General features: G+C 32.3%; 5 protein-coding genes across 5 annotated transcripts in view; 2 read left to right on the plus strand and 3 right to left on the minus strand.

The window, feature by feature from the left end:
- Window positions 1-6571: 6571 nt before the first annotated feature.
- On the minus strand, window positions 6572-15341 carry LOC131851380 (general vesicular transport factor p115). Its single transcript, XM_059201873.1, has 8 exons — window positions 15130-15341; window positions 13721-13855; window positions 11481-12427; window positions 10220-10541; window positions 9743-10136; window positions 9336-9520; window positions 7997-8287; window positions 6572-6867 (listed from the first exon to the last, which is right to left on the minus strand). Exons 1-8 carry the CDS (start codon window positions 15205-15207, stop codon window positions 6775-6777), a joined length of 2445 nt encoding a protein of 814 aa, XP_059057856.1. The 5' UTR covers window positions 15208-15341; the 3' UTR covers window positions 6572-6774.
- Window positions 15342-15748: 407 nt separating this feature from the next.
- On the plus strand, window positions 15749-20866 carry LOC131851386 (uncharacterized). Its single transcript, XM_059201880.1, has 6 exons — window positions 15749-15852; window positions 15929-16178; window positions 17710-17923; window positions 18693-18771; window positions 19120-19232; window positions 19890-20866. Exons 1-6 carry the CDS (start codon window positions 15788-15790, stop codon window positions 20090-20092), a joined length of 924 nt encoding a protein of 307 aa, XP_059057863.1. The 5' UTR covers window positions 15749-15787; the 3' UTR covers window positions 20093-20866.
- A 140-nt stretch (window positions 20867-21006) lies between these two features.
- Window positions 21007-23808, minus strand: LOC131851381 (serine/threonine-protein kinase RIO3). Its single transcript, XM_059201874.1, has 2 exons — window positions 22329-23808; window positions 21007-21895 (listed from the first exon to the last, which is right to left on the minus strand). Exons 1-2 carry the CDS (start codon window positions 23679-23681, stop codon window positions 21440-21442), a joined length of 1809 nt encoding a protein of 602 aa, XP_059057857.1. The 5' UTR covers window positions 23682-23808; the 3' UTR covers window positions 21007-21439.
- Window positions 23809-25142: 1334 nt separating this feature from the next.
- LOC131851250 (large ribosomal subunit protein eL34-like) lies at window positions 25143-26755 on the minus strand. The gene is made up of 3 exons (XM_059201717.1): window positions 26719-26755; window positions 26514-26585; window positions 25143-25483 (listed from the first exon to the last, which is right to left on the minus strand). Exons 2-3 carry the CDS (start codon window positions 26576-26578, stop codon window positions 25189-25191), a joined length of 360 nt encoding a protein of 119 aa, XP_059057700.1. The 5' UTR covers window positions 26579-26585; window positions 26719-26755; the 3' UTR covers window positions 25143-25188.
- A 608-nt stretch (window positions 26756-27363) lies between these two features.
- Window positions 27364-27625, plus strand: part of LOC131851244 (bone morphogenetic protein receptor type-1B) — a 112628-nt gene continuing 112366 nt past the window's right edge. Inside the window, exon 1 of the mRNA XM_059201710.1 lies at window positions 27364-27452. Coding sequence (XP_059057693.1) covers window positions 27449-27452 — 4 coding nt within the window. The 5' untranslated portion in view covers window positions 27364-27448. The remainder of the gene's footprint in view (window positions 27453-27625) is intronic.

Consider the following 27625-nt stretch of genomic DNA (forward strand, 5'->3'; position numbering starts at 1 on the left):
ATGTCTACATCATTTAACGACATGCTGATGGTCTATGCCACTCTACTAGTATTTATTAATATATTTTGCTTTGTATAATACGTCAATGTAAATACACTAGTCAGTTACCTCTCAGGTACTAATTGTAATCAAAATATCTGAATCCATGTAGATCTAATGGATTGTAATGTAAATTGGACTCTGTTCACCGCATTTAGCTTGCCATTTGGATCGTTTTGCGTGTAGAGGCGGGGCTACTAACATCTCAAAGTTGTAGGTCTATTAGAGACATATGTTAAGTCATATCTACTGTCAGTTTGGATTGACGTTTGATCCGAATGACTGACATGTCTTCAAATGTGATTGTATAATAATTATAGTAATATTAAATACTTTAAGTTGGGCTAAAAAATACTTGCATCCAAAGCTATCTCCTAAATATTTTTTTTTAAATTATGTTATACTAGCTGTACCCGCGACTTCGTCCGCGTAAAATAGTGACCTTGAGCAAATAATAAAAAATATATATTAATAATCTAACCCTATTAATAATATGTTCTTACGCTCTTGTCCAAGAGCAGGGTCATCAGATATAGGCTATACCAGGATTATATTTATGTATTTATAAAATAAAATTGCAGAGCAAACGTTTATTCATTTAAATTCATAAGGAGACAACGGATTGACAATAATCAGTTGCGCGCGCTGCTTATACAAATGCCATATATGTTTATTTATGACATATGAGCGTTAATAAGTCGCATATCTAGTACTATACTGGTGTAATTCAGAAATTAAAAATTTTTGAAAATAGACTTAATAACACAATTATAAAGTAGACTTTCCAAAATATCTAATTTTTTAGTTAAGCCATTATTATAATAAGTGTGTATTCAACCGCATAAAGATAACCTTGCATTACCATTTTCAACCCCTTACAACCCTTTTTTCGCATTAAAAAGTAGCCTATGTCCTTCCTCGGCGTCTAGACTATATGGGTACCAAATTTCATTTAAATCAGTTCAGTAGTTTTGGCGTGAAAGCGAGACAGACAGACAGACAGACAGACAGAGTTACTTTCGCATTTATAATATTAGTAAGGATTAAAAAAAATATTTAGGAGATAGAATTATCTATAGATGTATCTCATGATATGCTTCCTCTAAAAATAAATATTAAGAATTTGGTCCATTCCAGAATGAAAGACGATATGAAGTCTGTAGTAGTGTGGTAACGGTAATATTGTGAAGGTGTTGGTGATGAATTTGATTATAATGATTATCGGTTGTCATATATATTGGATTATATATTCTAAAGTGCCATACTCTGTATATTATAAAATTAAAACTTCAATGTTGTATATGAATGAAATTAATATTCTAAATACACAATGTAAACTGTATTTATATTTTAGTTTTTTTTATATATTGAATTTGTACGGCACTGAAATTTCAGGGTATGGCACGGTATATTAGTATTCAGAAATATACTTTATTTATTTATGCTTTTATTCAAATAAACTTATAAGCACCTTTGAAAAGTTTATAATATATATTTTTTTTCATTCTATTGCGAAATAGATTTCATAAAGGCCATTATATGATAATATATATAAATATATTTCTGAAATTAAATTATATATATATATATAAAGATACTTAAAACAATAGTTTCTCTAAATTAATAAATTGATATCTTAATTTCTTCCTATTGTACTTCAGAAACATTTCGACGATTTATAAATGTACTTCAAAGTATATTATGTACATTAGAATAAGTTTTATGATAACTAAAGTTATCGTTATATATTGTAATTGAATTATTAATAAATGTTATAAATTTTTGACATCACCTACGTTTAGGTCAGAGCGTGTAAGCTCAAGTCACCTTTGATGTTTATGTATATATAAGATTGTTATGTACGATTGTGTCTTGTACACACGCCTTCTCTTCTAGATGGGCACAGACTGTATTATTAGCTAAATTCCTAATTAGAGTTTTCTTTATGGAATTTATATTTTTAAATTTAATGTATATATTATGAGTTTATATGTTCTTCGACATCATATATGTATGATGTATTAGTCATTTGTAAATATAATACTATCTTCACGCCGGGTCCTTTGGCAGTGTAGACAGAGAGACTCGTGTGTTAATGGCCTATCCTTACACGTATCTTGTGATGTACTTATAAGCTCATTTCTCGTTATCTAAATAAGTGTACCAATTCACATTTGCTCTGTCATTCTGAAATTCAGGAGAGGTGAGGCGTCTTATAGCATAAGTAATTGTACTAATTAATTCCATTAGATCACTGTATCTATCTACCTTAAATTTTCTACAAGTATTAATAATGTATTTGTTGTCATAAGGGGCCATTCATATATCAAGTCACAGGTTGAAGAGGAAAGAAGGAATCGAAAATGTGGGTAGGCCCTAAATTTCGTGACGTCACATTAGAAAGTCTAATATATTGTAACGAATATTACTTAAGTATTAAAACACGAAATTTGACTTATTAACGATGAAATTAAAATTATTTACAACTTTATCTATATGATCATAAGGTTTAAGTTTTATTGACGTTTTTACATTCAATGTCAAATTGTAAAAGATGTCTCGTCACCAATAAGGCGGAGTCTCACAAATGTGACCAGGCGTGACAAGAACGAGTGAGGGATAAAGTATAATGGTATTATTGTGACATAATATATATATGGCCCTTAACTAAATGTTGTAATAGAAATGCCGTTATTTCATTCACTAGACTGGTCCTACAGGAGCCAGGATAAGAATATTCATGTTGTAAACCTTAAATTAACAATATGTCTGTAGATGCACAATGTTTTAACTTTTAAATTATATTTGTGGCAGTAGATACCGGATATGACAACATTTAAGGAACCACAATATTTGGACGATATATCCCATAGTTGTTATATGTATACATGTGTCTATACAATATTGTACAATACAATATAGGACCCTATTTTCCGCCTATAGCCTATGCATATAAAGCCGAGACTATTAAAGTAGTCAGGCAAGCTCCTCCCACAATCGCAGATGCCTCCTCGTGTCTTCACAGGTTTCACGGAGCGACCTCTCCGTTCCGATGATTTGTGTGCATTGTGTGGCCACTGCTACGCATTCCAGCATTGTGAGAGCGGCCGTTTCTTCGGCTTCAAAACAACTCCAATAAAGATTCTCTGTAGCGTGTACAAGTGTTTGTTCAATTGCGACTGTATTAACATTATAAAGTGGGGTTATTATTTTTTTTATTAACTAAACTGAAAAATATTTGGTCGATGTCAAAATTTGAGTCCTATAGAAGGGAAAATCAGCAAGTAACGTAGGCTGCATACAACGCAAGCAGTTCTGCGGGTTACTGCTAGTGTACATAATTACTATGATTTATTGTGTAGTAAAAACTGATCAGTCGTAAACGGTGTCGTTACATCCGATTTCTACTGTATATGGATAATTAAACTACAATTACTAATAATTATTTATTAATAAAAAAAATGACATTTCGTTCATTATCATGTTTTTATTTATTCAGGGCCGGATTGACCATGTCATTGTTAAAAAAAATATGTTAAAAAAACGGTCTAGAAACATAAGTTTAGTTTATCCTGAAAATACGAAAAATACACTTCTTAACCCATCTATATTATTAATACTATTTTTTGACACTAGGTGATTTTAATACTGTAAGTTTTTTGTCGAAAAAACATTTTTTTTTTTTTTTTAATACTGTTGGCCGTAGTTTGTCTTTACAGCCTCATAGAACGTGGGGTCTAGTTATGAGGGTACTCCAAAGCCGTGGAAGGATTTATGAAGCGGATGAACAACTCCCGCCTGACTGATACGACTTTAGTCTGCGGGCACTGCTAGGGCAGTCATACTTTCAATTCAGGACCTATTGTCAGAATAGAAATGAAATAATTATTCATATAGGAATATTCGGCTTATAGTGCACTTTTTATTCACTATCCCCACCCTCATTCAATTTTTTAAATAAAATTTTAACTCTTAAGGATTATTTAAATTTTTGCGCCCACACGGGAACCGTAGGCTGTCACCTAGTCTGCCTAATGATCAATCCGGTCCTGTATATATTGAATAGTATTTATTTAAGAAATTGGTTCCTGGTGTATTATAGTTTATTTTTTTTTTACTGAATTGCAATATTAGATTTGATTTGACTAACGTATGAAGTTCTGAATTATCATATATTATTGTGAGACTGTTATTTATTGTCTGAATAGGTACCTCAGTGTTAGATAGGATCATTATTTAATTGCTTATCGTAAAATGGTTTATGTCAGGAGAAATAAAATATGTGTAACCTTTAAAATGTTTTTTATTATATATTTATAATAATCATAAGTAACGAGAGCGTGGCTCGTCCTCGGTATTAATCACTTACTACTACTAATCATAAATTATTTATATTGATAAACTTATGCGTTTATGATATTAGTTATTTTTAAATTTTCGTGTTTAATATATTTATATTATTAACCGGGTCTTAACACGAACATCTATTAAAAAGAGCAACACACAAGTTTCGCATTATTTCTGCATTACGAATGAATGGTAGAATCAAAATATGACTGTTCAGAAGGGCTTGTAATGAGTTTATTTGAATAAAGATTATTTCTATTTCTAAATAACTAATTTTATGGCAAATAAAGGTATTTTATTTACCTCCCTCGACGTTTCGAGGGTCATTGCGAGAGTGACTCAATACATTTATGAAAATCATCATCTATGCCAGGACGAATATAGTTAGAAGAATAAGAATATAGTTTCAAAAGAGTTAGTGATTGTACCAATAAAAGCTTACGTAACAATAACAAACTGATTTTACCTAAATGTCGTTTGGCTAAAGTTAGTAATTCGTTTTATGGCAATTGCGTAAGGTTTTACAATAAAATATCAGAGTCTATTATAAATCTGCCAGAAAAAATATTTAAATGTCAAATAAAACAGTTCCTTTGCAAAAAAGCTTACTATAAAATTGAAGAATTCGTTAACGATAATAATGTTTTTATAGAAAAACTTTAAATCCATAGCACTGACAATATTATCTGATTACACTAATAATGAGTGCGTAGTGATTTCTATGTTGATTATCGCATCTTACTTGTTATACTGTAATTATTTATATAAAAAAAAACATCTATTAAAAAGAGCAACACACAAGTTTCTTGCTGATTCTTCTTGTGATGAATCTGCATTCCGAATGAGTGGTAGAATCAAAATATGAATATTCAAAAGTGCTTGTTTATTTGAATAAAGATTATTTCTATTTCTATTTCGACTAGGCTGCACTAGCAGTGATCACGAGCTGACATGACTCGTAAAGTCAAGTAAGTGTGATGCACACGAAATTGCGCGGGTCATTAGTATTAAATAAAGCACATATAAGGGTTTATAAATTCATTTATTGCCGGTACGTTAGTAAAGAACAAAAGTGATATTATTTGTCAGGTTCCATAACATGATATTCCAGTAACAATGAAAGAAGAATACTGAGACATTGCAATATATTAATCTTTACATTTATAAAATGAAATAGTTTCCTCTCTGTTTGTTTATATTCTTTAAACTATGCAATGGATTTTAACGCAGTTTTTAGCTATAGATAGTGATTCAAGAGGAAGGTTTATATGTATATTACATATATGTATGTTAAATATATGTATATTACATATTTGCCTGTACAAAGGTCGGGTAGCTAGTACGATATAAATGAATATACACAAGCTCTCTGACCTGACTGCGCTCTTATAATTGATAAGTTTTACATTTTATGTCAATAAAATTAAAATATAATTTGAAAGATAAAACAATTTGGTTTTTAATATATATTATTATAATAATATAATAAATATTCAATGTACACAATAACTAATCAACCACACCGTCTCAACACGACTTGCATTCAGTAAAATTACTGTTGTAGGTCACACCATATCTTCCGGTCTGATGCTGGGCATCACATGATGACGTGAAGATTATGTTACTGTTCATGCATATAGGCGACGGTGACCACTTACCATCAGGTGTGTCGTCAGCATGTTTTCTATTGCAGTCAGATAAAAATAATGAAATTTATTACATTACAGTCTAAGCTTCCAAGCTACATCTGAACTCTAATCAATGCCTGACGAGTCGTTCAGAGGCGAAACACGTATTGCAATATGGTTGTAGACTCAATAAGGGTGGAGTTTGATCACCAATAGAGAAGCTCGTAACACTTTCAGTAGAGGTGGTCAGGTTTATGCACTGAACATTTGTGGTCTCACACATGCTAATGGTAGCGGAATAAAATAAAATAATATAAATCTATTAAGTAATGATATGGACTTCTAAAGTAACACCTGACTCTATAAATATATCTTCTTATTTATTATAAAATCGTTGGTATCTGCATTAACAAAGTTATAGTATTAATAATATCTCAGTACAATTCACACAGCGCCATCTATTCCAAACTAAGCAGAGCTTGTATTATGGGTACTAGACAACTGTTATAAATACAAAGATATTTTTTTGTAAATAACTACAAATAGAAAACACCCAGACCGTTACAAACAATCATACTTATTAATACAAATGTTTGTACTGCGCGAGGAATAGAACCCGCGACAATCACAGCAAAGCGGTGTGCTAAACCACTAGACTACTGAGGTCGTTAAAAGTTGAATATATTATAACAAAAATTGATAACATACTAGCTGTGTCTGAGTGGTGTGGTCTTAAAATAAACTAATGTAAAATTTACTACTATGTTAAGTTTTGTGGAGGCTCCATGGGACCTTCATCCAACACTTGATTGAGGGACAACAGTCGCATTTTATATTCGTTCAGCTTCATGTCCTGGAATTAAGTAGAAATGGTAGTTTAATTAAATAAAAAAAAACATTAGAATAGAATAGAATAGAATAATATTTATTACTATCACACATCACAACACAACAATGACGATGCTCATAGCAGCAGCAACTGTGTGTAAGGCGCCCATCTCAGCATTATGCCATGACAAAAGCCACGACGCAAATGTGCAGAAAATTTAACTAATTTAATACAATAGACTACACACATGTTTAAATATATAAACAAATAGGATATGGATGAATAAATAATTATAATATATGTATAATATGTGTATTCAATAGACTTATTTCCTGGTGAGTGAATAAAAAAACTCAGGTAATGAACAAATTAACTATATTATAAGGGTTCATTATTTTTTTATTATATACAATCTTATGAAAACAATGAACTGTAATTTATCTAAAAATAAACTTTATGAATGGCTAATAAGAGCAATTTTTATGACACCAAAAAATTTAATATATGTACATTTTATATATTATACAATTATGCTTTTTTTAGAATAATAATAATTTAAGAAGGTTATTTAGGTGGAATTTTGCAGATAATATAAATATGACGTATTGAATCAAATATTATACAATTTTAATAATTAAATATTTACCACAATTATTATATATATAAATACTATATAATTATATAAAAATAACTCGTCCTCTTCTCTTCTCTTCCGCTTGCCGCCCAACAGGGTCCATAATTAACCTACTTTGAAATATACGTATCTATCTACTGTAATATTATGGAATGCAAAGCTTTGATAAATAAATAAATAAATGAATGAATGAATGTTTATTTACAAAATATTGGTATGTGCAAATAGGTTTTGACTTTACTGCCGAACTACAAAATGAAGCAACCACTTCATTTTATAATTTGGCAGGCTACTTTAATACCAACTTAACACCGTTAGGATCGACAACATGGACGTGACACACCTGGTGTTTCAGGCGTCCATAGGCTACAGTGATCATTTGCCATCAGTCGGGCCGTATGCTTGTTTGCCACCATCATAGTATTAAAACACCAACAGCCCAATTAAAAGGGTAGTCCACTTTACTTTAAATGCCATAATTTTGGAGTTTATTTAGTTAACTTAATGGTAACAACATACCTGATCTGCGAACAACACCAATAAGTCATCCTGATCCTTCCTCAGTGTCTCCAACTCCTCAGCGGCAAGTTTCTGACTGTCTTGTGATATTTTCAACTCTATATCCAGTCGCGTTACCTCAGCTGTTAGTTGTTTGATTCTTTCCTCATATTCTATTAATTTGGTATCATCTTGACTTGGAGCCTGCACTGGGTTACTTGGCAATGACTTGGCAGCTGAAACTTGAGCTTTCAATAATGTGTTCTCGTCTTTAAGATGGGAATTAGATGCTAATGAGTCATTTAGAGCACCCTGTAATAAAAAAAAAAAACGTTTTTACCGCTTGAGATAAAACAACTAAAAGAAAACTTTTATTGACGGATTCCAAGAAATGTTTCTATGAAATTTAGTACACATATTTTGATTGACGGTTTCGATGAAATTTTGTACACACATTTTAATTGACGGACTCAATGAAAATTCGTACACATATTTTAATTGACGGATTCGATGATATTTAGTACACAAATTTTAATTTACGGAATCAATGAAATTTAGTACACATATTTTAATTCACGGATTCGATGATATTTAGCACACAAATGTAATTAACGGATTCAATGAAATTTAGTACACAAATTTTAAGTCACGGATTCGATGACATTTTGCACACAAATGTAATTAACAGATTCAATGAAATTTAGTACACAAATTTTAATAGACGGATTTAATGAAATTTAGTACACAAATTTTAATAGACGGATTTAATGAATTTTAGTACACAAATTTTAATAGACGGATTTAATGAAATTTAGTACACAAATTTTAATAGACGGATTTAATGAAATTTAGTACACAAATTTTAATAGACGGATTTAATGAAATTTAGTACACAAATTTTAATAGACGGATTTAATGAAATTTAGTACACAAATGTAATTGACGGATTCAATTACTGAATTAATAGTATAGTGGCTATAATCACGGCATAATGCGATAAGATGGATCACAGCGCCGCGGTGAAGATATTGCTCAGTAGTAAATAACCTATGTATTATAGTTTATGTTGTAACTGTCATTCATCGTGTTTGTACACTTCCTGGCAATTTATTTATTTGTTTATCGAGAGCGTCATTATTGTTGTCGTGTCGTGGTGTGTATTGTAATGATTTTTATACTATCCGTATATCATTACATAGTATAAAACAAAGTCGTAGGATTTGCGACTTTGATTTGTTTGAACGGATTTTGAAGCGGTTTTTTTAAATAGATAGAGTGATTCAAGAGGAAGGTTTATATGTATAATATATGTACACCCGGTCGAAGCCGGGGCGTATAGCTAGTACCAGTATAAACTGACCTGTAATGATTGATTCTGCTGTAAAAGTTCCTCAACCTGTGAGTGTAGTTCTTGCAGCCTCGCATCCTGTTGTCTGATCAGGCTCTTGTACTGGTCCAACGTACCACTCTCAGGAGATGATCGTTCATGATTCAGCTCATTAGGACCATTTTCTTTCTTGTCTATTAAGCTTTGAATAAGTACACCTGGAAAATAAAACAATATTTTATTATATTTGGACTACTTTAATGTGTTTGAATTGGACGGGGGATCGTATGGAGGTGATTGGAACTAAAAGGCGCTTTACGAATTAGGGATCCAGAGATACGTATTAGATACGATTATAAAATTTGGACAAAAAGATCATCTACATCCTTATGATTTGTGATGACAATAAACTGACTCCACATCATTATTGAAGTACATACCTTCCAAACCTTTGAAGAGCCTGCAAAACTCGTAGTCTATGAGTATCTCCGGCGGCGTCTTTACCCTCAACTGTGGATGCTTCGCCGCTTTATTATAAAGCTCATGCTTCGTAACCTCACTCAGCTTGGCCGTGAACGTCTCCATACCGATCCTCTTCAGCAGCAGCTGTTTTAAGGAATCCTTCGTATAATTCTCGGCGGAGTCATCGTTGAAGTGTATGCAGATCGCCAGTAGGAAGGCGGAGAGACCTTGGAGAAGGTACTCATTCTCGTCGTGTTCGTTGGAACACGTCTGGTTGACGAGGTAGCCGACGCCGCCGGGCACTTTGAGGAAGGCACTGACTGCTGGCGGACATTGGCTCATCCATTGGCATAGGAGCATTAGGAGCGCCACCTGAAAATTCAATTGTGAAAGTCAAAATTTTTTCGTAAATACATGTTAAAAATAGATTTCTCTCTGTTTCGTGAAGAACCAACCTTACTCTGAAGCTTCGTGGTCTGCTGCAGCAACAATGTGCACTGATGAAGCAACGACACTGGAGAGCTTCCTATATTCGTCGCCAATAAAACCCTCAAGAGTTGTTCCTTTTGAACCGTATTCTCCGTCAGAGCGTGCATCAGAGCTACTGCTGAGAACCAGTTGGACAGGACATCTGATGAGAAGAGGCCTCCGCAGAGGAGCTGGCCGCTGGTCAGGCTGGAGACATCGGTGGATGATGGCAGTAGGGTTTGCACAAGTCCGGCTTGACTCATTTCGTTGTGGTAAAGGTAACATTGGAAACAATATAGTACTGCACACCTGTAACCATATCATAGTTATTAGCAACTAGGTGATCCAACAGACATTGTCCTGTGTTAACTATTAATATTTAATTTGTATTGGTATAAGACGCAACTAGGTGGAATGACCTATGTGTCACATAGGGTTGCAGGTAATAATTGGAAGAGAAGGCCTGAAGATCGCGCCCAATGACGTGTTTTGAGAGGCCTATATCCAGCAGTGGACTGCAGTAGGCTGATGATCATAATGATGATTGGTATAATTAATAAAAAAATAATCAGCACAACTTTCTTAATTTTTTCTTCCACAAGAAGCATCTCCTGATAAAATAAACATAAAAAAAATTGCGAAATCGGTCCAACCGAACCACGCGTTCACGCGTAACTAGGGGAAAGTGGTATTCATTTTTAAATATCTTAGCAATATAGCTTTCAAGCGGACACAGAATAGAAAATAAAATCTTATTTAAATATATAAAAATTACGGGTCACGTTGTTTTTCCGCGATGGACTACTGAACTGATTGCTAATTTGATTTGCACATTGTGTGCTTTGATCCAACTTGAGAGATAGGATAGCTTACATCTCAATTTACTCAAGAACCCAAGCCACAGCAACACGTGGTCGGGTCTGCTAGTCTATACATATAAATAAAATTGGAGTGTCTGTTTGTAATATTGAAGTAACCGTTTTTTACTACATGCATATGAATATCAATTCGGTGCATACACCAAAATATCATTTTTTACAATTTTTGTCCGTCTGTCTGTCTGTTTGTTTGTTCCGGCTAATCTCTGAAATGGCTGGACCGATTTTGACGGGAATTTTTTGGTAGGTAGCTGTAATAAGGAGTAACTTAGGCCATTTTAATTTTAGAAAATTTGTTACATTTTAGGAAAATCAAGTTAAATTCCGGATTCGCGGACGAAGTCGCGGGATATAATAAAATATCACTAACCTTAGAGAAAACGGCTGTTTCTCATTGACCATAGACATAAGGAGTACTACGATAGCCGGACGCGGCGGGTTCGATGGCGCCATTACGTTCCCCAAGAAGTCCTGGTTTGTCACATCCCCCCTAACGACCTCCCCCACAGTGTTTATCGTCTCTGTCAATATATCAGCAGGAACACCACTCGCCATCAAAATATTACACAGTGAATCCAATAAACCTACGTTCTTCATGATCTTTTGACAACACGAGATAATCTGTACGGAATTACTCGGCGATACTAAAGTTCTTGCTATTTGGAGCATGCAGTGCACGTTTGACACTTTTTGGGGCGACCAGCCGGCGTCTTCGGCCTCATCGGGCGTATGGAACATTGGTAGCATTTTTTGTATATAACTACCCTCTTTGAAGAAGTATATATTACTGCTGTTATTCTTCAACAAATTCAACATTAACAGTAAACAATCCTCAACAATTATCCCGCCATCTGAATAACCTTCAGACGACACTATTTCGAACAATCTATCAAAGGCGTTTTCAAAAGCTACAATCTTCTGTATATTTGCATTTCCTTTCGTCAACTTGATCAATAACAGAAGCGTTTCATTCCGTATTACTTCTCTGGTATCACCTAATAGGTCCATCATTTTTGACACCCCCATTGGCTTTACTAAGATTATTTCTTGTATATCCTTAGGTCTATTTGTTAGTAATGAAGTTAATAACTGAACAACGGAGAGTCTAACTCTAAAATCATATTCGTCTAGCAATTCTAAAACAAGCTGAATATTGTGGTGGTCTTTTATGAACATTTCTGTAAATTGTTCACCAATATTCATGGGTATGTGAGGGTTGTCTTCTTCCTCTTCGAATTGTGATGGTGACATGATGTTGTTGAGTGTGTCTAAGGCATAATTTATTGTTTCATTGTCAGCCCTGTCCAGCTCTAGAACCTGTAATTATATAAATTGTACATTATTTTAAAAAGGTATCGCAAAGTTTGCAATAATTGTATAAGCAGCTTAGGAGTTGTATAAATATCAGCGATGTTAAGGAGCTCCGTAACCCTAACTGAAACTATCGGATATCCGATATAAATAAAATATCCGTAAACCTAACCGAATCCGAAATAAAAGTTTCGGATAATATCGGATAGGAGCGGAGCCTAATTGAGACACGTTATGTAACCATTTTATTAGTTATTTGTTTTAAGTTTTGAAATTCCTTAAACAATTCATATCCGTAACCGAAAATATCCGAAATAATTTCATATCCGCATCCGTATCCGGTATAATAATCATTGCTATATCCGAAACCTATCCGTATACGAAATTTCATATCCATAACATCCTTAAATATATAAATAACCCTGGTCAATTAGCACAGCGCCATCTAGTCCCACAGTAAGCAGAGTTTATGTTATGGATACTAGACAACTGATAAATACTTAGATACTTCTTTTTTGTAATTACATACATAATATACATAGAAAACACCCAGACTGATACAAACATATATATGAGTCTATACATTATGTGCGCACTATCATTATGCATAAAATCATATATCTAGATCAATTAATTATAAATTTATCAACCCATTGACGTAATTTATAATCTGTAGTCATATATCCTCTAAAAAGAAAATTATATAGAATGTAAATATTTTGCAGAAACAATATCTTTCTGTCAAATTAACAGTGAATAGCTTATTAAGCATAGATATGCATGCAACTTTGTCCCCATATAACTTTTTTGTTTGTAATAATAACTTACTGGAGTAAAACCCTAAATTTAAAGTGAAGTTTACCATAATACAATATTGAAAACCGCACTCAAATTACATTGTTTTTTGAGAATAGCATAGACAATGTTAAAAATTCCACCAATCATTATTTTGGGTTCTATAAGCGTTTCTAATTTTGCACTACACCAGGTGTTTGAGCGCAACAGATGGCGACAGCTGGAAGACAGGATAGTGTAGAATTGCTATCCTCAGCAGTGAGGGAATGATAAGAAATTGAAATTCAAAAATCATTTATTAGTTAGTAAGTAGGACATTTGTGAACATATTTTTATATTATACATTATTATTATATTATAATTTAATTCCTACCATCCAGTTCAATATATAGATCCAATTGAGATAAGCTGGCAATAAAATTGAATGTTTTTTTGAAGAATAGATTTTTTTACTCATCTTTCATTAATAGAGGTAAGTTTAAATACATTAATATATGTACAAACCTGTTTCAAAGTGTCCATGCCTTGGGCTCCAACCTCTACCCTATATTTACGTGACATTGCCTTGAGTGCTCTGCATGCATCTCGTCTATCCTCAAGTAGAGTTGAATTATTAACCCTGTCGACTAATCTTTCAACCTAGAAAAATTTAAGAAAGTCATTCACACACTTAAACTTAAAATGTAAAGCAAGAATAAAATTATTTAAAAGTGCAACACACAAGTTTCTTGTGATGAGACAGTTTCCAAATGAGCGGTAGATTAAAAAAATTGTTATGACTATTCAAAAGTGCTTAATTTAAGTTTATTTCAATAAATGATTTTCTAAACACCTTAGGCTCCATGTGCATCTTTTTGTCACACAGTGTCCGGAACACTGTGTATTCAAAAGTATACACAATACAATATCTTTCTACTTAGTAATTGCGCTGTGCATCCTTTAGGAACACATTCTCTGGACATATTATGACTATTACACAAATGAAAGTCCTGACCTGTTGCATTTTCCAATGAAAATGGTCTGGGAATCAGTAATTTTACAAAAAATGTTATTATATTTTTTTTAAAACGGTGACTTAGGGTCTGGCGCTGAAGGTGCTAATGATGGAGTAATGGATAATACTTTATTCATAAATACACTAGGCACGTGTGATATGCAATGTATATATTATATCGCATTACTTTTTTAATAAAAAAAAATTATAAAGAAACTTTCCCGCAGCAAATCTGCTAAAGGCTTAAGCTGATTGCAAGATTAGGATATAAAAAAATAAAGTAATGTAATGAGTTGTGTTACAGGAATGTTAAATTGTTTGTGTTGATAACATTTCACTAAAATGAACTCATGTAGGATCTTCTTCCTATATTGAATGGCTTCCACCAAATGATGTTGGTGATTTTGTCAATATTGTGATTAGAGAGATAGCTATATAACCACACCAAGTTTATGGTTTTCTTTACTTTGTTCGTAAAAATTAAGACAGTTTCATCTGTATGAAATCAAGGACAACCCTACATATGTTAGCTTATAATCAAAATAGTTTTGACTGTAATTTTCAAGACAATAATTTCATGGCTACCCACTGACCCGACTATATATTTGGAGAGGTGCCAGTTAATATTTCAATATTTTTTTATAGATTTCTGGATAAAAATATTACAAGCACATAAGTATTTTAAACTCGGGTCAATTGTCATTGGCATTGTAATATTTACATATGTATTAATATTAAAATATATTTAAAAAAAAAACAAAATGTTAAATAATTTGTTGTTGCAGTATGGAGGTTCAAATTCGATGTAAACATGGCTTTTGGTACCAGATATTTTGCTAGGATTGCGTTCATAGATTATACGGATATAATAAATATAGGTCAAGTAGTAATAAAACGTAGAAAATAGCTGAAAAGTCACCGTTTCGGCAGCCGAAGGTTGTTGGCCTGGCTCCGGGGCGCCGAGCACTGTTTTGAGGCCGCTTTTCAAGAAATCCATTTCGTTTTAGATACCCCTACCAGCTATTAATAAAACTGACCACTGTTAATATGAAACCATTTCATAAAAACAGGGAAAAATTCAGTAAATTAAAAATATTGGAAGATCACACAGTTTGTACACGTCAAAGTAATTTATAATTTTTGCCTATTGCGTTTTTTTTATTTATGTTGACAACTTTGACAGTTGGCGGTAACTGGATGACCGGCACAAAATCATAAATTACTCTCACTGTAATTCAATGAAATTTAATATAATTGATAATGTAATACACATTTAAATTTTGTAAAATCATGGCATCTTCTAGGAATAAAATATTTTTTGGTAACCAAGCATTGCTAAAAAAATAGAAAAGTCTGACTGACAACAACAATAATATGTCAATCAATATATTGTTTCTGTATGAGTTGTCGTAGTTGTCAGTCATTGTTTATTTCATGATAATTTGAGTTTTTTAAATGATAAATTAAATATACCAAAGCGACTCTTGTTTATTAAAGACATTAAGTAAATTTGAAGAGAATATAGAAATTGTAAAATAGAAATATCAATAAGCAAGAAGTCCTAAACAGCTATAATAATGTCGACAGATCTCAATGCAAGTTTTAATGAACAATTCATGAATATAAATGCTAAACTCAAAAAGTAAGCTACTCTATCTATTTCAGATAATGTTGTTTGTAATAAATGGGAATTGTAAATATCTAAACCAATGTTACAGACGTTTCATGAGGAAACCTAACATAACAGAAGCAACAAACGAGTTTATAGGCTTAGCAATACAGTGCGAACATTCCGAGCAGCCCGCATTCGCTGGTCATGCATATGTAGGTGCCGCCAAGTGTGAGGCATCTGCTGGTAACTACCTGGGTGAAGCAGAACAGTATTTGGCTGCAGCACGGCAGTTTATGAAGGCTGAACAGAAACTTATTTCTCTTAAATTCTCTAGTCCAGAGAGAGAGAATTTAGAGGTAAATGTATATATTTTTATGAGTGATCCCATAATCACTATTCTATAATAGTGCCCATGTCTGGGCTAAAAATATACACTGTTTTTTTTTTATGGATGATAATGAAATGATGTACTTGCCTATGTTATTTGTATTTACTGCTGGGGCACCAGTGAAGAATAATATGGGTAATTTTCCTGTATCTAAATATTTAATCCAAGTTTGTATCTGTGTATATATTTATTTATGTGTCATATGTAAATATGTATGTCTAATAATATGTATTATTTTAAAGTTACTATGTATATGTTTATAAACTATAATGCGCCGCTTACTAACTTCTCTGTTTGCCTTATGGTTGACTGGTAGAGAACGCCCCTAGGTGTTAAGTTCGCCATATGTACATTTATATATTGTATTTGTGCATTAAACATAACAGTTTCCAGGGGGACAAATGTAGAGAATTACTTGAAATTAAGTAACAAAATAAATAGGAGTGATCCTTTTAATAATTAGGTATCTAATTATGAATATGACAAATACAAATTTGTCATATTTATTATTAGTCACAAGTAATACCAATCTTTTCCCACATTATTCTTTACATCCTCAGCCTATCTTTTTCTGTCTTTCTCTGAAAGTAACAGATTATATGCAGACTGCCATGGGTAGAGAGGATTGACCAGAGGCTGGAGGAGGTTTTTACCCATGGGGGCCACATAACAAGAAAATAAAACTATATATTGCCAAGAAATTATATAATTTTTTACTTACCCAGTACTGATTTGCAGTTTATACCTAACCTGCAATTACAAGCATATGCTGGACATCCTCACCATAATTGCACCAAATTACGATTTACTTATACATTTTACATATAAAGTTTGAGATTCTGTGAAGTAAATAAATGAACTAAAAATAATATAACTGCGTTATTTTGGAAGAACAAAGCTATTATACAAGTAACAAAAAACTAAGTTGATTGAGAGTTGAAATAATTATAGCGGTAGTGATTTTTTAAGGAATGATAGTGGAATGTTGCTCTTGACTGTGTATGAGTATGAAGTCAGGTTAGTTAGCCCATCATGTTAAATTCACCAGGAATTTAATATGATAGATACCAGAGGGACCGTGTGGAGGTCAACCTAACATGGTACATTGCTAGCAATGGTGCTTTTAATTCACATTACTAAATCATCTACTCCCTACCAATATTCTTAAAATCAAGATTGTAATCTATTATCATATATATCATGTGTGTTAAGAGTGTGGACTGTAGGTTACTGATGTGATAAAAACACCTTTGCTGGACCAAACAAATTATATTTAAATTATACAATTACACTGAGCAATGTATAGCGTCTCTTAAACAATATTATGGGAACCAGTTAGTTAAAAAGGAATACAATGGTGGCACCATTGTATTCCTTTACCACCATTGTATTCCCTCTAGCACTTATTCCATGGTATTACCATAGATATAAACATAAAATGATTATTTGTTGCTAGCAACAATATGCTATAAGTAATTAAAATCCATTTTTCATTACAGGCAGCCATAGGATGTTTCATGCAAGCATTAAATAAATACCCAGAACAGTCCCTAATACGAACATCTATACTCATGGAGTTGGCAAACAATCTGGTCAGCTTCGACTATAAGTTAGAGGCTATAGCATATTATGAACAGGCTTTAAAAAATATTGAAAACAATACAATGAAGCTGACATGTATGAGAACAATACTTAACTTGCTCATTGTATGTGGTAAGGTTCTTGTTTATTTTATATCATAACATAGAAATATTAAAGAAACAAGAGGTGTCTCCTGGGATCTATCTGCGATGCTTGGATGCCATATAAAAATATTAGTAATAAAATATTGTCAACAATTGTCATAATTTTAAACTAAAAGTTTAAAATCATGATGAACTAAAAAAAATTGTGTATATATATGTTGTAAAGTTAATAAAATTTTCCTTCCTTGATTACTTTTTTACATCTATAATTTAGGACCACTTGACCTGTGACTGTTGTTATTTATTTATTACCACTTAGTATTTTAGTCTTGTTTTTTTAAAGTAATTAGATGGTAAAATGTTCTGAGGTATAAATATTCCTTCCTTTTATTCCATAACAATGAATTATCTATACATATAAATAAAATTGGAGTGTCTTTTTGTAATATTGAAATAACCATGTTTTTACTACATGGATATGAATAGAAATATGGTACTTAGAGCAAAATATTTTTTTTTACAATTTTTGTCTGTCTGCCTGTTTGTTCTGGCGAATCTCTGAAATGGCTGGACCTATTTTGGCGGGAATTTTTTTTTGCAGGTGGCTGATGTAATAAGGAGTAACTTAGGCTTCTTTTATTTTAGAGAAATTAAGTTAAATTCCATGCGATCGAAATCGCTAGCGATTTCGTTTTAGCGAGGATTTAGTTCGCAGATACAGCTAGTTTTTCCATATGAGAAAAGAATATTTTGTTACAACAATTATCCATTCTATTGTTTTTATTCTTTTGTTACAGATAAATGGGATATTGCTCTTGACACAGCAAATACAATAGTTGATAAGATTGTGGACATTCCTGAAAATATTCTAGCAGAGTAAGATCATAGACAATATTTAATATAGCGCTGGCAAAATCATAAAAGCATAAAGCCCTATACAGATGAAAAGATAGTTTTCAAATGGACAAAGATTGTCTGAAAGTAGATAACAGAAAAGACATTAAGAAGAACTAAATCAGTATAGAAATTACCAAAGATACAATGTTTTACAAAAAACCATTTACTGTAATCCTGTTTTGTACTGAAGCCAATAGAGTAGTACTTTCCTCTACAATCAATCAATATTCTAGAATTATTTAAATACTATATTTTATTTAAATATTGAATGGATGTTTTGTGCCCATAATATGATATGGTAATATAAACGTCTCAATATATTTGCAGGGTTCAAATCAGCAGAGTGCTCCTGACATTACTTGTGAAACCAGTGGATGAAAGTAGACCAGATTGTCTAAAAAACTTGTTTACAAGTATACTCAATGATTGTGACAGTGATGGTAAGTATTCTGTAAATTATTTTATGAAGCTTCACCCTCAAAATCAAAAGATCTTTATTCATGTAGGTCTATTACAGACTGTTATGATATGTCAAATCTACAGTCAGTCATAAGTGCTTTCGAGCTGAGGACTGACAAAACACTCACGTTGTTAAGTAAAGGCCCCATGCCTTATAATATATTCTTTTATGTAACTGGAACAGCTGACTGATGGTAAGGGATAACCATTGCATGTTGAATGGGTTTATATTATTTTGTTGCATTTCGCTGCCATTAGCATGTGTGAGATCACCAATATTCAGTACGTAAACCTGACCACTGCTGGAAGCATTACGACCTTCTTTATTGGTGGTCAAATATCGACCGTTATTGAATCTGCACCTATATTATATGTAGCAAACATTATTATATTATTATTATTATAAAAAAATATTAATATCAACGCAACAAATATCAACTGTCATTGTGTCGATTTTATTGTTAATATAAACAATTTGACAAGTCAATCTATTTCTTGATTAAGAAATGATAAACTATTAAACAAATCGCTCGATATTTTCTGCACCACAGAGTCTAATATAAGAATAATTATGAAAAAAATCATAACATTATGGAAATTTCAAGATGTTTAAGTACCTTAATATTTTTTATTTTCAGCATTTCCAGTAAATGTAGATTTGAGACTAAAACTCCAGTCTATCATAATATCAAACACTACAGGCGATGTGAACTCACTGATTTGTGTGTGTGCAGACACCAAAGGATTCCTGACTATGCAGCAAGCATATTTACTGGACAAAATAAATTCTGAAATTAGGTTAACACAATATTGTGATAATGTTAGATCTTATTTAGCGTAGTTTAGAATATATAAAAAAAATTTAACATGATGATGTGCAAGAAGATTGTACTGTATTTAAATGTAAAGCTAATTCACGCTTCACATTTATTTTGGCTGTTCCCGCCATTTAGGCATAGGTAGTAAAAAATTAGCCTATATTACCTTTTATAAAGGACCAATCTTTGGGCAAATCAATGATTTCTATGTGGTATGTGTATGGTTCAACATTGGACAGTATGTACTCATGATAATATAGCCTAATAATAAATGCAAGATACTGATGACGACCTCGGTGGTCTAGCGGTCTAGCACACCGCTTTACGACCGATGGTCGCGAGTTCGATTCCTCGCACGGCACAAACATTTGTATTCATGAGTATGATTGTTTGTATCGGTCTGGGTGTTTTCTATATATAATTTGTATGTATTTACTATCTACTACCCATAACACAAGCTTTAGCTAGCTTAATTTGGGTCTAGATGGCGCGGTGTGAATTATCCTGAAATTATTATTATTACTGATGCAGTGTCCATAGAAAGCTGTATAGATGCTGGATGTTTCTAAAAACTCTGTATTGTATCAGAGATAACAAGTTCACAAGAACGCAGAATTTAGCTATATATATTATTCCAAGTAGATTTTATGTACAATATTATTATATGTAGAATGTTTAGATCTTTAAAAAGATAAACTTGTAATTATGATAAGAGAAACATATGATTCAGTTGTATATAATGGAATGTATATTGTAAGTGGACTATTTATAGTAATATTGTGAAATAATAAATAATTATGCAATATTTCCTCATCAATTTTTTTATATGTTGTCATTATTTTGTAATGTTGTATAACTTTTTTTCTTTATTTTATTTTATATAATACTACTATATAAATATTGAACATTTTATGTTACTATAGAAATACATAAGGTAATCTTTTATTCTACAACCTAATATCTTGAATAAAATTGTTTTTATTTTACGATGCCTAACATTAATCAACTGCAATAGAGTATTTTCCAAAAATAGAAGCAACTAACATTTATTGATTTAAGAATTCAATGTGTAAATATTTATACCTTAAATTCTTAAATCTGTTATGAAATTTAATTATTATTAAATAATTATGCAGGTATTGCACAAAGACTTTGAATAACATTAACATCTCCAAGCAATTTTAAAATGAAAAGAAGTACTTGCTTGTCTTCTGTCATGAGTACTGAATAGTCATACTTAAAGAAAATTATATACAATTATTGAATTGTATATTATTTTGTATAAGTACTCCAATATCACATACCATTACGGAGTCTCTTTCGCCAATTAAGTTTAAGAACACCACTCTTTTTGCAGAATTACACCTGTTTTAAGATTTTTTATGTTTACTATTGTCAGTTATGCCCCCATCTATTGGGATGGTTACATTTAACTCATTAGCAAAATTGACTTTATGGTCCACAAATTCTACAGATTCCCCATCAACTTTAGCATCATTTGCAGTATCTGTAACAGTCAGTATGTTACCAAAATTGGTGGCAGTGTCAACCCTGTCTTTCTGTGAATGAGTCCACATCTCCTCAAACTCATCATCACTTTTATCACTCTTAGGCTGTTTGCTCTCGTTGGTTTTATTCCAGCAATATTCAAATGGATAACTGATGTTCCTGTTATCGTCAGGTGCTATTTCAAAGCGAGAAGACAGAGCATTGAATGTTGTGTGAACACCCTCAAGCAGGTTTACATCCACTTCCTCAAATCCTGTGATTGATTTGAAAAGGTCATCAGCTGTCTTCATATCAACAACACCTTTCTTTTCAAAGAACTGTAAATAAAATAGAATAAGTTATTAGCGTCATCAATAAATTTTATTTAAAAGTGTCATAATAAATAAATGCTTTGATGAAAGGGGAAAAAAAATCTGGAGAATATGGATGAGTATTTAATTATTTGAGCACAGTCCCTTGAATTAAATAATAGAGGATTATACAATAAAACAGGAAAATGCAAATGTCTTTACACAAACAAGACTGTATAGAATAAGGAAATATCTGATAGAAAAATGTATTATTTGATTATATTGTTATTATTAATTGGTTTGCAATATATTTTTAATTTTTTTTGTTCCTGGTTTATTCACGATCAGTATGTCTACTATAATTGCATTGGTTGGCAAATGGCAATGAGAGAATTAATATATATTTTTAATTAGTTAGATTGAATATATTGATTACTAAAATAAACTTATTAACACCTACACTGCAAATATTGCGGCAATCTCTACGCAGAAACTCTAAGCCAACTGGATGGTCCGGTTGAACAGATTGTGAAACATCAATAAACCAGCATTTATTGTCCCACCAAAGTATATTGTACTCCGACAGATCAGCGTGAATCATATGACCTACATTGTACAACTTGTGCATGGCATCCACCACCTCATTGTACACACTCTGCCACTTCTCAGGCTTCAAGATGACATCTCTCAGCTTTGGAGCCGGTTTATTGTCTCTGCCAATGAAGGACATCACCAGAATATGCTTCTTCAGGCATATCATCTGTGGGCAGTTCAGCCCAATCTTCTGCATCCTTACCATATTATGCATCTCTTTCTCAGCCCACATATGAACAATCTTACGTGGATTCTGCTTAGAGAATCTATCTTTAAATCTGTAATCAGCTTCAATATACTTATCTCTAGTTTTAAACTCGTTCAGAGTTGTTTTAAATACTTTTATGGCACATTCCTTAGGAACTACCAGATCTGGATATGTTGTATCACCATTTGCATGCAGGACAACCGACTCTTTACCAGTGGATATCACTCCATTGATGTCCTCCAGCAGACCATTATTGATGAGCTTGAACAGTATAAGCCTTGTTGGTTCGTCTAGACCCATTTCAGCTGTAGCATGACTCTCTTTTCTATCCAACATTTTGTGCTTACGAGACTGGTGGTGCCTGGTATGCTCTTTAAGGTGATTGAACACAGAATTGGACAATTTCATGTCGAATCCAGCACCGTCGCCAGTGCAAACCTCTGGTGGGAACGCCATAACACGACACGCGTTCCTTCTCCCATTTATAACGCTGTCGTGTTTTGTGACCATTTCCCCGTCCTTCATAATGAATCCTCTTTTAGGTAAACTCGCGAACTCTTTTTCATTAGTTTCGAAGCGATCCCAGTCCTGCTTTTTAGCAACTTTGAAATCCGAGTCATCCGAGTCAGAATCGTATAATAAATGGTCAGGTACATTCCTATAGTTTTCATACGACACCGATACCTTAGCTTCTCCGTTACGCTTCTTCTCTACCATTTTAATTTCATCGTCGTATTCTTTGTCGAATTGACATTGCAACACTTTTGCAATAATAGCGTCAGAGTCGCAATAGTCCTTGACATTCGACTCTTCGATTTGTTTCAATATATCCGGCGATATATCATTGGATTTAGAGCTTACAGGCTCCTCAGACTGAAAAGTTGTGCCTATTTGTTGGGCAAAGATGATCTCTTCTTTAATTTGGAGACCTTTAGCATATTCCTCTGACATTATATCGGAGAGGTTTTGTACATCAGCTGGCGATGTTAATTTCTTCCAAGGATTCGACATGTTGATTAAAATATTATTAAACTAAATTTATCACAGAAATTTCTATATTTAATAGTTATATAACAAGGAACACAATTTATTTGATTAATTAAAAAACTCAATTCACTCACACCTACCACACAGTATAAAAAATTTGACAATAAATAAGCAAGTTCATAATCTGTCAGTACAGAGGTTTTTATTTATTGTTTTACGGCTCTGAATAAAAGTATTTTTGAGCAAAGTGTGAATGGTCATGTATAGAGTTGCAAAGTTATTAACTGACATTTTGACGAGATTTTCACTATTTTTTGGCATTTATATATATTTTCCTGATGTTATAAATGATTTATTAACATATTTGACATATATACGTTTTTATTTCTTTAATTACAGAACAGTACAGAAGTAAGTTAACAGCGCTGATGTTATGGCCTAGTAATACTACATAGATATATTAAAATTGTTATAGAGTATAGATACTAGGGAGCAGCATAGATACTCTTGAGTAGTATATTCTTTGCTAGGGAGTATAGAGGTTTACCATACCGCTTTACTTTCGATGGTTACGGGTTTGAATCTCCGCACAATACAAACATTTGTATTCAAGAGTATGACTGTATTGATCTGAGTGTTATCAGGTTCTGTTTATGTAGCTTGGAACTAGAAGGCGCCGGCGCCGTATGATTATTGGTGTTTCATTCAACTTTTTGATATTATAGAAAAACGCTTGGTTTTATACGAGATTAGTCTTTTGATGGAAATCCCATTAATATATTGATAATAGAAATTTTCAATATATGGAAGGTGGAATTTACTTTAGGAATAATATGTAAAGTATTTTAATTTTTCTTCTGGAGAAAATTGTTTAGGTTTTCGGTTTGTTTTACGGATTACGATGTTATGTTAAAGTAGGGTTCCATACAGAACAACCTCAATAATATTGTAAATGTAAAAGTAGGGATGTTTCTTACGCTTTCACGCAAAAACTACTGAACCGATAATCATGAAATTTTGTACAGGTGTTCTTGGACGTATTATGTATGTATGTGCTGAAAAACAGCGTTGCAGCGCTCCAGTCGCTTTATGCTGAGCACGGACCTATTCAGTAGATGCTTCGACAGACATACACATGCACGCACACGCGCACACACGTAATTTGTGTACTGTTTTTTGTAATTGTCGCACTGTTTATTCTATTTTTTGTTTGTTTAATGTGTCTTTTAGTTTTCTACTGAATAAATATCATTTAATTTCATTTCATATTAGAATGAATATAGGATACTTTTAGAAAAAACAATTACATTATTACAGTTAAGGCACAATACCTACACCACCATACCATATTACCATTGTACTTTTTTTGGATGTGTTAATGTTTGGTTAGGTTTCAGTTGAATTACAGATACAATAATATTACATTGTCCACCTATTTTCAAACTTGATGGCTTCACCTTTACTAGGGGAACTTAATAACTATAAATTAAGACAAAGTTCTTGTTTTTGTCACTTATTTATTACCCTACAATCACTTTGCGGCTTTTTTGCCACCCTTAGAGGTGGCATGCTGTGCTTTGAGGACCTTTACAATTTTCTGTTCCTCGATGAGGAAAGCTCTGACAATTCGCTGTTTAACACACTTGTGGCAGAGGACACCTCCATACACTCGTTTCACTGTCTTCTTACGGTAGCAGAGACGGGAGCGCTCGGCGGGCCTTGCAGGCTGGATGCCTCTGAGTTTACTTTTGCACTGGCCACATCTTGGGATCTTCTTGGGTTTCTTAACATATTGATACACCAGACGTCCACCAGGGGTCCTTACACTGTAAATATCAATATTCTCATATTAATTACAAAGTTGTAAGCAGATGTAATCATTTTTAAAACATTACTTGAATTTGCATTACTGTAATAATAATTTTATTGACTGCAGTATAACAGGTATGAGAACAACATATATGAGAAAAAAAAATCACTTAAGCTTCAATTTTGCAGGGGAATTTCAAATAACTATCTTTGTCAAGTTAATGTCTATATAATTTGTGTGCCAGTTAACAAAATCATAAAACTGTAGTACTACTTCAGTATGGAAATTTTCAGTTTATAATGTAACATTGTTTTATAGATTTTGAATGTCTAAATTATACATTTTAAATTGTGTCAACTCTCCATTTCCAAACTATTATAGTGAAATGAGACAGTAATTAAAATTTCAATATCCGATTTACATATACTCACTATTATATCATTTACCTTTTTAAAGGGTGAATTTGAAACACTTCTGTATTCAAATAATTTAGAGTTATTATATGCCACTTCTACATAAATCCATCTTAATTCTTATTATAGACTAGACTACTTATTATAGAATAGACTAACATTCTAATAATACAAAATCACCAATAATGAAAATTGTCACAAATATGCACTGACAACATGCTTATGTTGACAAATTATTTTTAATATTAATAAATACATAATATATTGATAATGTAAAAGACAAAGTTAACTAATAACCTGTAAAGCTATTGGTTTTCTTACAGATTAAAATAATGTAATTGAAGAAGTTGTAAACAAACTTCTAAGTTAAAACCCATATCGTATTAACGTGAATTTAATTTATTGACATATTATATTGATGACGAGCCACTTAGATTTAATAAAAGTACATATTATAACCATTTGTTGACTATTGTAATAGGAATGATCAAGTTTTCGAGGTTATAGTGGTCAACACACAAATTTTAATAAACAATAAGTTATTAAACTGATATTCGTCTGGAACATTACAGCTCATGTATAACTGTAATGTTATAGCGAATTATTATATCAATTTGTTTAAAAAACACTCACATTCTCCTCTGGTTGGACTTGGTATTGTACGACAAACGTCGCCTGAAAGTAAGCCGCTGTACCATTTTGAAGCTGAAATACAAGAAAAATTACATTGAGTACACTTTACACTGTTTATTTCACTAACGTATTTACAATGTTATGTGAGATAAACTAAGATTATTTCGGATTTTTAATATTATCACGAGAAAAAATATTTCTTAACCTTTTTGACAGCTGTTGACAGAAAAAGAATTAAAAATATATATCTATGGCAACATTTGAAATAATCGTTCTGAAACTCTATACTTTAATGCAGGATGCTATGAGTAAACAAAGGTCCTATTGGAAGACTGTAGCGAGATGTACAAAGAATTACAGACCGCTTTGGGCTTGATCGGGCTATGTCATTTTAGGCCATTACTTTGGTCTCCGAGTGATGATCGTAAATTAGGGAAATTAATTCCATTTAAATCTCTAAAGAGGTTTTCTAGATAAACAACCATCCTATTTCCATTCGAGTCATTTTATTTAAAAACCTTTTCAAAGTCTTATGACATTACTTAGGTCTAAACAGAGTTAAAAAAAAGTAACTTTTTTGGATATCTCCCAATGTTTTAGAACGCATGCTCTTAGGATTGTCACTCACTTGTTCAATCCCACCATTCCATATGGTATACAAAATATTTTTTTTTATTATTAAACGATTTTTTTATGGCTAAGTAAAAAAAATGGTAATATACAATTGCATTATGGTTTTTCTGTATTGTTTTTGTTTGACTTATTCTTAACATTCGTCTTTATTGTAGGCTTACCTTTACAGAGATTTTTTTTAAATGAATTTAATTTACTACTAGCAACACTGTAAAAGCAAAATGGCTCCCGTTCTGTGATGTTTGTGATGTTTTTCTCTGTTGAATTTCTAATTGTGTATAATTGCTGAAATTCCACGTAAAATGGGTAAGTGGAAATTATTCTCCGTTATTTTATTTTTTAAATTACATGATATTTTCTTATAATTACTATCAATAACTTTTAATTTTGGGCTCTTTAATGCGACTGTCATACATGAATGTACGTAAATCGGATTTAGCATTATTTTCTTATTAAATTTTGGGTTTAATTGTTTTTTT

The sequence above is a fragment of the Achroia grisella genome, unplaced genomic scaffold, assembly GCF_030625045.1.
Source record: "Achroia grisella isolate CSIRO2021 unplaced genomic scaffold, CSIRO_AGI_Agris_v1 utg782, whole genome shotgun sequence".
Lineage (NCBI taxonomy): Eukaryota > Metazoa > Arthropoda > Insecta > Lepidoptera > Pyralidae > Achroia > Achroia grisella.